This window comes from Oncorhynchus tshawytscha, linkage group LG27, assembly GCF_018296145.1.
Source record: "Oncorhynchus tshawytscha isolate Ot180627B linkage group LG27, Otsh_v2.0, whole genome shotgun sequence".
In the NCBI taxonomy this organism is placed as follows: Eukaryota; Metazoa; Chordata; class Actinopteri; order Salmoniformes; family Salmonidae; genus Oncorhynchus; species Oncorhynchus tshawytscha.
Window position 1 is genome coordinate 18,145,980 of NC_056455.1, and position 12,079 is coordinate 18,158,058.

The window sequence follows — 12,079 nt, forward strand, 5'->3', positions numbered from 1 at the left end:
TTAGCCAGGTAGCCTAGGACATAGACGTTTCGTCAACATGAAAGAGAGGAGGATAGCATTGACATTTCTCTACAAGTAGGGTGAATCAACACACACACATAAATCAGAACCATGGACAGCCACATCATATTTATGTTACATTGATTGGATTGAATCATTTTTGGTATCTTTTAGTTGTAACTACATACATTATGCTTTGTGGACTTCACCGGACAGAGGTTGCTCTCTGGTTTTGTGATGAAACAAAAGTTGGGTTGAATTTATTCTGCCACTGTGTCCTCTTATTGTCTAGGTCTTAGGCCTATATATCATGGCCGCAAGGCATACTGTATGAACTAACAGGTTATAGAGCAAACAACGCAATTATCACAACACATAGGTTGTAATATGCCTTTTTTCTGGCTTGGTGATTGTACCCACCCACTGCTACTGGACCTTAGAGATGATTATATGTGTGGGGTAGAGAGATGCGGTAGTCATTCAAAAATCATGTACACAGAGTGAGTCCATGCAATTTATTATGTGACTTGTTAAGCGCATGTTTACTCCTGAACGTATTTAGGCTTGCCCTAACAAAGGGGTTGAATATATTTTGACTGAAGACATTTCAGCTTTTCATTTGTAATTCATTTGTAAAAATGTCTAAAACCATAATTCCACTTTAACATTATGGGGTATTGTGTGTAGGGCAGTGAAAAGAAATCTGAATTTAATCCTTTTTTAATTCAGGCTGTAACACAACAAAATGTGGAAAAGGCCAAGTGGTGTGAATACTTTCTGAAGGCACTATATGTAAATACATTTATAAATATCAAACCATTAGTCAGCCATTAACAAATGCCTTATAAATCATTTTATGAGTTGATAATACTTTCTTTATAACTGTTTTACAAGTACAATAGTAGAACATTATTAATCATTTACAAATTGGGAATATACATTACTCTTTAGAGATTGCTTGTTGACATTTACAAATGTAGGAACAATGATTAATAAATGGTAAGTAAACTATTTTTAAACTGTTTATAAATGATTAATTAAGAGATCATTATCTCTATGAACTTCATGTCGTATACATTATCTCAGATGGGCAAAGAGGAGAAATGACAGAAAGTGCTCATTATTGAGTCAAGTCCCTCGACCAATCGAAGAGCATCAAAATAGACTGGCATCAAAGGCTGTGACACCTGTTTCAAAGAGAATGACGAAGCCAAGAGTAGGACTGGGTGGCAGTTGTCAAAAAACATTGGATTGCTGTTGTTTTTTGTTGTTATTGTCGTCCTATTTATATCATGCCCAAGAAAACGAGGGCACTCCCTGTCTCTCAATAACCTTTCCATAGCAACATATCCTCATGACAGTGAAATGAAAGCGCCTATGGAAACATTTTTTTTAAACACACTCTGTTGCCAGTTTATTAGGTACACCACCCCATTCACTAAAATGGTTCGCTCCTACAGACAGTGAGTCACGTGGCCATGGCTTGCTATATAAACCATGCAGACAGGCATCGAGGAATTCAGTTACTGTTCGATTGAACGTTAGAATGGGAAAAACTAGTGATCTAAGCAACTTTGAGCGTGGTATCATTCCAAGATGTCGTAGCAGTCAGGCTTCTTTGTCTTCGTCCTGTCGTGTATGCAACTGTATGCAACTGTTCAGGGAAGTCAGGAACCAATACACACAGTCAGTCAGGAAAGCAAAGGCCAGCTTCTTCAGGCAGAAATTTGCATCCTGTAGCTCTCTCCAAAAAGTTCTGGGACACTGTAAAGTCCATGGAGAACAAGAGCACCTCCTCCCAGCTGCCCACTGCACTGAGGCTAGGTAACACGGTCACCACCGATAAATCCATGATTATCGAAAACTTCAACAAGCATTTCTCAACGGCTGGCCATGCCTTCCTCCTGGCTACTCCAACCTCGGCCAACCGCTCCGCCCCCCCGCAGCTACTCGCCCAAGCCTCTCCAGGTTCTCCTTTACCCAAATCCAGATAGCAGATGTTCTGAAAGAGCTGCAAAACCTGGACCCGTACAAATCAGCTGGGCTTGACAATCTGGACCCTCTATTTCTGAAACTATCCGCCGCCATTGTCACAACCCCTATTACCAGCCTGTTCAACCTCTCTTTCATATCGTCTGAGATCCCCAAGGATTGGAAAGCTGCCGCAGTCATCCCCCTCTTCAAAGGGGGAGACACCCTGGACCCAAACTGTTACAGACCTATATCCATCCTGCCCTGCCTATCTAAGGTCTTCGAAAGCCAAGTCAACAAACAGGTCACTGACCATCTCGAATCCCACCGTACCCTCTCCGCTGTGCAATCTGGTTTCCGAGCCGGTCACGGGTGCACCTCAGCCACGCTCAAGGTACTAAACGATATCATAACCGCCATCGATAAAAGACAGTACTGTGCAGCCATCTTCATCGACCTGGCCAAGTCTTTCGACTCTGTCAATCATCATATTCTTATCGGCAGACTCAGTAGCCTCGGTTTTTCTAATGACTGCCTTGCCTGGTTCACCAACTACCTTACCTTCTCTGCTATGAAATCTGGTTTCCGAGCTGGTCATTGGTGCACCTCAGCCACGCTCAAGATCCTAAACAATATTATAACCGCCATCGATAAGAGACAATACTGTGCAGCTGTATTCATCGACCTGGCCAAGGCTGTCGACTCTGTCAATCACCACATTCTTATCGGCAGACTCAGCAGCCTTGGTTTCTCAAATGACTGCCTCGCCTGGTTCACCAACTACTACTCAGACCAAGTTCAGTGTGTCAAATCGGAGGGCCTGTTGTCCGGACCTCTGGCAGTCTCTATGGGGGTGCCACAGGGTTCAATTATTGGGCCGACTCTTTTCTCTGTATACATCAATGATGTCAGTCTTGCTGCTGGTGATTCTCTGATTCACCTCTACGCAGACGACACCATTCTGTATACTTCAGACCCTTCTTTGGACACTGTGTGAACTAACCTCCAGATGAGCTTCAATGCCATACAACTCTCCTTCCGTGGCCTCCAACTGCTCTTAAATGCAAGTAAAACTAAATGCATGCCCTTTAACCGATCGCTGCCCGCTCCTGCCTGCCTGTCCAGCATCACTACTCTGGACGGTTCTGACTTAGAATATGTGGACAACTACAAATACATAGGTGTCAAATACATACTGTACATGGTTAGACTGTAAACTCTCCTTCCAGACTTACATTAAGCATCTCCATTCCAAAACTAAATCTAGAATCAGCTTCTTATTTCGCAACAAAGCATCCTTCACTCATGCTGCCAAACATACCCTCGTAAATGACTATCCTACCGATCCTTGACTTTGGCGATGTCATTTACAAAATAGCCTCCAACACTTTACTCAGCCAATTGGATGCAGTCTATCACAGTGCCATCCGTTTTGTCACCAAATCCCCATATACTACCCACCACTGCAACCTGTATGCTCTCGTTGGCTGGCCCTGGCTTCATATTCGTCACCAAACCCACTTGCCCCAGGTCATCTATAAGTCTTTGCTAGGTAAATCCCTGCCTTATCTCAGCTCACTGGTCACCATAGCAGCACCCACCCATAGCACGCGCTCCAGCAGGTATATTTCACTGGTCACCCCCAAAGCCAATTCCTACATCGGCCGCCTTTCCTTCCAGTTCCAGTTGGAACGAATTGCAAAAATCACTGAAGCTGGAGACTCATATCTCCCTCTCTAACTTTAAGCACCAGCTGTCAGAGCAGCTCACAGATCACTGCACCTGTACATAGCCCATCTGTAAATAGCCCATCCAACTACCTCATCCCCATACTGTTATTTCTTTTTTTTGCTCCTTCGCACCCCAGTATTTCTACTTGCCCATTCATCTTCTGAACATCTATCACTCCAGTGTTTAATTGCTAAATTGTAATTATTTCGCCACTATGGCCTATTTATTGCCTTACCTCCCTCATCTTACCTCATTTGCACACACTGCATATATACGTTTCTATAGTGTTATTGACTGTATGTTTGTTTATTCCATGTGTAACTTCGTGTTATTGTTTGTGTCACACTACTTTGCTTTATCTTGGCCAGGTCGCAGCTGTAAATGAGAACTTGTTCTCAACTGGCCTACCTGGTTAAATAAAGGTGAAATAAAATGTTTAATTAAAGTATGATCGTCGGTGCCAGGTGCGCCAGAATCAGTATCTCAGAAACAGCCGCCCTCCTGGGATTTTCACGCGCGAGAGTGTCTAGGGTTTACAGAGAATGGTGCGACACACAAAAATCATCCAGTCAGCAGCAGTCCTGTGGGCAAAAACAGCACATTGATGAGAGGTCAAAGGAGAATGGCAAGCTAACAGACGGGCGACAATCAGGCAAATAACGGTGCAGTACAACAGTGCTGTGTATCTCGAAATGCACATTTTGTCAATCCTTGTCACAGATGGGCTATTACAGCAGACAAACACACCCGGTTCCACACCTATCAGTTAAAAACGAAGCGACTCCAGTGGGCACGCCATCACAAACACTGGACCATTGAGGAGTGGAAAAACATTGACTGTTCCGACAAAACCCAGGATTTGGTGTAAGCAGCATGAGTCCATGGCCTCATCCTGCCTGTTGTCAACGGTACATGCTGGTGGCGGTGGTGTGGTATGGGGAATGTTTTCCTGGCACACGTTAGGTCCCTCGATATCAATTGAGCAATGATTCCATGCCCCAAATAATTCAGGCTGTTCTGGAGGCAAAGGGGGGTTAGACCCGGTACTAGATGGGTGTACCGATTAAACCGTGTATGATCATATGCATTAGTGATCATCTTTAAGAGGCATGTGTCTTCTGTTCTTCCCCGCTATGGAACACAATTGATCTGGCTAAGAGGGCTGATTATGTGGATCTGGCTCTGAATTAGTCACTTAGTTTTAATGTCTCTTTTCCCATGGCAGCTCCGCACTGCCACACTGACTGGCCAGACTCATTCAGAAATATTTGTTTGCTGGACAAATGGCTCCCGAGTGAAAGAGTAAAAGAGAATGACATTGATTGAAAGACGTGTGTGGTCTGCATTCATACTATGTTCCTGCCTTCCCCATGGTACCCTGATCAGCTCAGAACCCCAATTTGTAAATGTACTAGTCTTTTTAAGGTTGGCCCACAGGTCCTGAGCTGCTCTTCTCTGTGCAGAGAAGAGAAATGCTGGAGATAAGAGAGAGTCTTCAGAGAAAAACTGTCCCATCGTGCAAAGACCATTCCACTGACAATATGTTAATAACTGAAGGAAATCAAGGCATTAGTGACAATGTTATGTTCATAACCCAAGGATGAAGATAAATGCAATGGCTTCCCTCTCTTCTCCATGTGGAGCTGAAGACTTCAGAGTGTGATCTTGTTAGCCTGTCATGTGTGCCCTTGATTTGGTTCTGTTTGATTTATGGCAGCAATCCCAACGCATTCCTTCTGGTGTCTCCGCAGCTCGTGGAAACCAGCACCAATGTTGGAGGATGGTAAATGTATGAACCTCGCATGAAAATAATCAAACCATTTAGAATATAGAAATTGTGCAATGTAGAAAAATGCTCTTAGTCAAAATGAAACATTTAAGAAATATACACTGAGTGTACAAAACATTAAGAACACCTTCCTAATATTGAGTTGCATCCTTTTGCCCTCCAAACAGCCTCAATTCGCCGGGGCATGGACTCTACAAGGTGTCAAAAGTGGATGGATGTCCTTTATGTTGTGGACCATTCTTGATACACATGGGAAACTGTTGAGCTTGAAAAACCCGGCAGCGTTGAAGTGGATTTAACAAGTGACATCAATAAGGGATCACATATTTCACCCGGATACACCTGATCAGTCTGTCTTAATGTTTTGTACACTCAGTGTATATACTGTATAATGTTTAATTTCAACCCCTAAAACATCTGTTTATCTCTCACGTTCCTTTGCCAGTACATTTTCACAGTTGGTCTTTCTTCATGTATCTCCCTCAGATCAGAACCTGAGCGTCAGTGAGGTGGAAAGCCTGCTTTGAATCTGCTTCACCTCAGCTTCCAGATTTTGAAGTGATGATAACCTTTTAGTGAACTGAGGAAACAGTGTTTGATGAACCCTATCAATGAGCTCAGCTCACATCTGTGCTATTATAAGTAGGGTCTTGATTTTCCTGAAAAAAATTCATTAAATTACATTTCCGAAAACAGAGAAAATATTATTATGCATATTTCATGGAACAGAAACGAATAGATTTGAAAAGCATGATAATATACCAAACTGGATCACATTTAACTGTGGTGATAAATATGACATGTTCTAAACCACTTGGTACAGATGTCCGTTCAACTACTATTTTTATGTATATTTAGTTGAATTGTCAACTAATGCAAAGTCAACGTCAAATCAACAAAAAAATTGCACCATGATGTTGGATTTACGTTAAAAATTCCCTTACGTTGATGACTTTTTGCAAATTCAATCAGTTTTCCACGTTGATTCAACATCATCACATGTATTTATTTTTTATGACATGGAAACAACCTTGATTCAACCAGTTTTTGCCCAGTGGGAAGTCCCTAGAATTCATGTGTATGTGTCCATTTTGTAGTTCAGTACATCCATTGCTGACCAAATACCTCTCTTGTGATGATGGTACCTATGAAACAGGACCACGTACCAAGGGACAAAGGATGACCTGCTTGACCCAGGACATTATGTTAAATCAATACATAATCTTCTTTATAATAAAAAATAATAAAAGTCACATTTTTGCAAGTGATTTAAAACGATATACAATGCTGTTACAGCTTCGTAGCATAAAGAGATGAATCCAGGGTCATTCTTGTATGTGTTTTCATGGGATCTACACAGTATGATGGAAGGAGGTAGATAGAGAGAAAGCCAGGTGTTAATTTGTTCCAGAACCCCTAGACGTCATCAGTAGTGGATGTTTACCCAGCGTGGCATTGCGACTCCACAGCTAGATACAAAAAGGGCCCTCCAAAGCCTTTGAGCTTACCTGATATTTCTCCTGTCTCACATTAACTGTGCACACATACACACACTCCATATTTACATTCATACAAGTACATAGACACCAATGACAGCATATGTGTTGGCAGAAGAGCTACACACAGTGGCCTGTGGTGCACCAGAGTACCTAGTTACCAATAAAATGTAAATATTTAGCCCCAGCAGTGGCTGTTTGTGGGAACACACTCTGTTTAGTTTGTCTGAGGGGTCAATAGCTACAAAGAGAAGCCAAAGACAGGTGTTGCGATCTGGTCAATTTCTCTCCATGCCCTCACTCCTTGCCTGGCCTTAATTATTTCCTGTCTGACTCATGCTGGGCTGCGTACCTAGTATCCCGTTTGGGTGTCCTTTTTCATAATTTCATACTTATCATTTCATTTGACCTCCACCACCTGCTGCTCTTTTTTGTTTTGTTTCATCTTCGCTCTCATTGTTTCCCCAGCTCTTCATTTGTCTTGAGACTTGTTTTAACAGCAGCTTTTCACACAACCAGACACTGACGTCTTCTTCTCTCATGTACCTCATGCTTCTGGGAATTTACCAAAGAAGGCTTTCACCTGAATGAAGTGCAAGAACACAATTAAAGCTGTTTAGAAAACCCTCAATGAGGTATTGTCTGGCTACTATTGTGCCTTGGCCCTGAAAGAGCCCATAAGAGGCATAACAGACATGTGTGGCGGCAGGGTAGCCTAGTGGTTAGAGTGTTGGACTAGTAACCGGAATGTTGCAAGTTCAAATCCCTGAGCAGACAAAGTACAAATCTGTCGTTCTGCCCCTGAACAGGCAGTTAACCCACTGTTCCTAGGCCGTCATTGAAAATAAGAATTTGTTCTTAACTGACTTGCCTAGTTAAATAAAGGTTATAAAAAAGACATCAAGTCTGTCACATCCCTTTTAATTTGTGTCTCTCCATTGAGCTACAGATGCTTCTCAATAAAAAATGAGATATGAAAGATCTCAGTTTAATAAGTCTTTCTGGTCTCTCCACAGGACAGATGGGTGGGAGTTGAGAGAGACAGACAGACATCCCCCTGCTCCTCCATCTCTCCTGCCTGGACTTCTGCTCACCGCCCCCTCAGAGATGGCAGAGGACATGTGGGAGAACAGAACAGTCCCCAGCCCTTACCCCCACCTCCCCCTGTCTTTGCTACTATGCAACGACACCCTCCTCAATGACACCCTCCTCAACGACACTCTCTTCAACTGTATCAACTCCACCAACATTCCAGAGATGCCATTAGGACCCAGTGTAGCAGGGGTCCTCATCCCACTCATCTACATCATCGTCTGTGTCATCGGCCTTGGCGGGAACAGCCTGGTCATCCACATTGTGCTGCACTACTCCAAGACGGAGTCTGTGACTAACATCTACATCCTGAACCTTGCCATCGCTGATGAGCTCTTCATGCTGGGCCTGCCCTTCCTGGCTGTCCAGAACACCCTCCAGTTTTGGCCCTTTGGCTCCTTTATGTGCCGCCTGGTCATGACCGTGGACTCCATCAACCAGTTCACCTCCATCTTCTGCCTGACCGTCATGAGCATTGACCGCTACTTGGCAGTGGTACATCCCATACGCTCCTCCAAGTGGCGGCGGCCCCAGGTGGCCAAGGTGGTCAACGGCACAGTATGGGCCATCTCCTTCCTGGTGGTCCTGCCTGTGGTAATCTTCGCCAACGTCCACAAGACGGGCGGCACCTGCAATATCTCCTGGCCTCGGCCGGCCGACATTTGGCGGGCGGCTTTTATCATCTACACGTCCACAGTGGGTTTCTTCTGCCCACTCCTCATCATCTGCCTCTGCTACCTGCTCATCGTCTTCAAGATCCGCAGCTCTGGCAAGAAGGTCCACGCCACGTCCACCAAGCGCAGGAAATCGGAGCGCAAGGTGACGCGCATGGTGGTGATCGTGGTGGCCGTGTTTGTCTTCTGCTGGTTGCCCTTCTACGCCCTCAACATCCTCAACCTGCTGGTGTCTCTGCCATCAGAGTACCCGGGCCTCTACTACTTTGTTGTGGTAATGGGCTACGCCAACAGCTGCGCCAACCCCATCGTCTACGGCTTCCTGTCAGAAAACTTTAAGCGGGGCTTCCGCAAGGCCCTGTGTCGCTCCTCACGCAAAGTGGAGAGCCACGACCTGACTGAGCGCCAGCAGCAGCAGGAGGAGAGAAGGAGGGTGCTGAAGCCCCGGGAGAGCTTGAGGAGGGTCGTACGAGATGAGGAGGAGGAAGAGGATGATGACGACAGGGAGGACGTCACAGAGATGACGGAGATCTGTAGGATCGCCCAGAATGGGAACGGACATCCTGAGAGTTCCCTGGCCCTGTTAACACCCAAGGCGCCAGCTCCAGGGGCATCTGAGCATGTGGTATCCCCAGAAAGGAAAGCCAAAGCTGGTGACATTGGTGGGAAAGGCCCAAACTTGGGGCCTCCAGCATCCCTGCATAATGGACACACCAATGGGAGTGTCAAACCACTGCCAGAGGAGCCAGTGGAGAAGAACTCCTCACTGGAGATAAGCTACCTATAATGTAAAATAACTGTCTCTGAAGTCAGTTACCTGATGGAACTTGCATTAATATTTTGTGTTATTCAAGTAATGTCTATTTAAATGTACAGCGCTATACACATATAGAGAAGAGAAGCACTCTGTAAGGCCATAGCACCTTTCATTATTTTAATGCTACATTTCTGATCAACGGGCTGAGAGTGTTTGAACTCTACATCAAGCCAATGGAATTTGTGTTACAATGACTTGATACTGCCTGTAAAACCGTGTATATACTAGGTTATTTCTGAAGACATTTGTATAATTTCAATCTGTGTTTATATGTTTTACCACAAGATCACTGTATGTACATAATGTCTGTGCCTTTTTCCAAACTTATCTGACATATCTGATTGTAATTGTATTACATTTTTACTGCACAATGTGACAATCAATTATATATAGATGAATGTAGCGTCACATTTATATCGTAGTCATTCACCTCGCTACACCTTAGCTGGAGGAACAGAGGACAGAAGAAAAAGAAGGCACCTTGTGTAGCTTCTATTCCATGCCAACAGAATGGCCCTACATGCACAATCAGAGGAGGAAAACAGGTGCCCTGATTGGCATAAAATCAAACGGTGGTTATAGATTTTTGAGGGTTTATTTTGCTTGTGTGTTGTGAGCCGTGGTTGTGTTTGTACTGCTGCTATATGGGGGAAGAAAAGGGCTCTGGAAAGAGTTGGCAACTTGGCATCCGGTGACAGTGTCTCATGTTACTGAATATCAAGGTGAAATATCTGGTGACAGTGTCTCATGTTACTGAATATCAAGGTTTTATTTATTTTTTTTATTTTTTTATTTCACCTTTATTTAACCAGGTAGGCCAGTTGAGAACAAGTTCTCATTTGCAACTGCGACCTGGCCAAGATAAAGCATAGCAGTGTGAGCAGACAACACAGAGTTACACATGGAATAAACAATTAACAAGTCAATAACACAGTAGAAAACAAAGGGGGGAGTCTATATACAATGTGTGCAAAAGGCATGAGGAGGTAGGCGAATAATTACAATTTTGCAGATTAACACTGGAGTGATAAATGATCAGATGGTCATGTACAGGTAGAGATATTGGTGTGCAAAAGAGCAAGTAAATAAATAAAAACAGTATGGGGATGAGGTAGGTGAAAATGGGTGGGCTATTTACCAATAGACTATGTACAGCAGCAGCGATCGGTTAGCTGCTCAGATAGCTGATGTTTGAAGTTGGTGAGGGAGATAAAAGTCTCCAACTTCAGCGATTTTTGCAATTCGTTCCAGTCACAGGCAGCAGAGTACTGGAATGAAAGGCGGCCAAATGAGGTGTTGGCTTTAGGGATGATCAGTGAGATACACCTGCTGGAGCGCGTGCTACGGATGGGTGTTGCCATCGTGACCAGTGAACTGAGATAAGGCGGAGCTTTACCTAGCATGGACTTGTAGATGACCTGGAGCCAGTGGGTCTGGCGACGAATATGTAATGAGGGCCAGCCGACTAGAGCATACAGGTCGCAGTGGTGGGTGGTATAAGGTGCTTTAGTGACAAAACGGATGGCACTGTGATAGACTGCATCCAGTTTGCTGAGTAGAGTGTTGGAAGCCATTTTGTAGATGACATCGCCGAAGTCGAGGATCGGAAGGATAGTCAGTTTTACTAGGGTAAGCTTGGCGGCGTGAGTGAAGGAGGCTTTGTTACGGAATAGAAAGCCGACTCTTGATTTGATTTTCGATTGGAGATGTTTGATATGAGTCTGGAAGGAGAGTTTGCAGTCTAGCCAGACACCTAGGTACTTATAGATGTCCACATATTCAAGGTCGGAACCATCCAGGGTGGTGATGCTAGTCGGGCATGCGGGTGCAGGCAGCGATCGGTTGAAAAGCATGCATTTGGTTTTACTAGCGTTTAAGAGCAGTTGGAGGCCACGGAAGGAGTGTTGTATGGCATTGAAGCTTGTTTGGAGGTTGGATAGCACAGTGTCCAATGACGGGCCGAAAGTATATAGAATGGTGTCGTCTGCGTAGAGGTGGATCAGGGAATCGCCCGCAGCAAGAGCAACGTCATTGATATATACAGAGAAAAGAGTCGGCCCGAGAATTGAACCCTGTGGCACCCCCATAGAGACTGCCAGAGGACCGGACAGTATGCCCTCCGATTTGACACACTGAACTCTGTCTGCAAAGTAATTGGTGAACCAGGCAAGGCAGTCATCCGAAAAACCGAGGCTACTGAGTCTGCCGATAAGAATATGGTGATTGACAGAGTCGAAAGCCTTGGCAAGGTCAATGAAGACGGCTGCACAGTACTGTCTTTTATCGATGGCGGTTATGATATCGTTTAGTACCTTGAGTGTTGCTGAGGTGCACCCGTGACCGGCTCGGAAACCAGATTGCACAGCGGAGAAGGTACGGTGGGATTCGAGATGGTCAGTGACCTGTTTGTTGACTTGGCTTTCGAAGACCTTAGATAGGCAGGGCAGGATGGATATAGGTCTGTAACAGTTTGGGTCCAGGGTGTCTCCCCCTTTGAAGAGGGGGATGA

At 44.6% G+C, this 12,079-nt stretch overlaps 1 protein-coding gene across 1 annotated transcript; it reads left to right on the forward strand.

The window, feature by feature from the left end:
* Positions 1-8,008: 8,008 nt before the first annotated feature.
* Positions 8,009-10,384, forward strand: LOC112234128 (somatostatin receptor type 5-like). The gene has a single exon (XM_024402127.2). It carries the CDS (start codon positions 8,095-8,097, stop codon positions 9,538-9,540), a length of 1,446 nt encoding a protein of 481 aa, XP_024257895.1. The 5' UTR covers positions 8,009-8,094; the 3' UTR covers positions 9,541-10,384.
* Positions 10,385-12,079: the final 1,695 nt, after the last annotated feature.

Coding starts and splice junctions, on each gene's coding strand:
- LOC112234128 (XM_024402127.2), top strand. CDS start 8,095: ATGGCAGAGGACATGTGGGAGAACAGAACAGTCCCCAGCCCTTACCCC.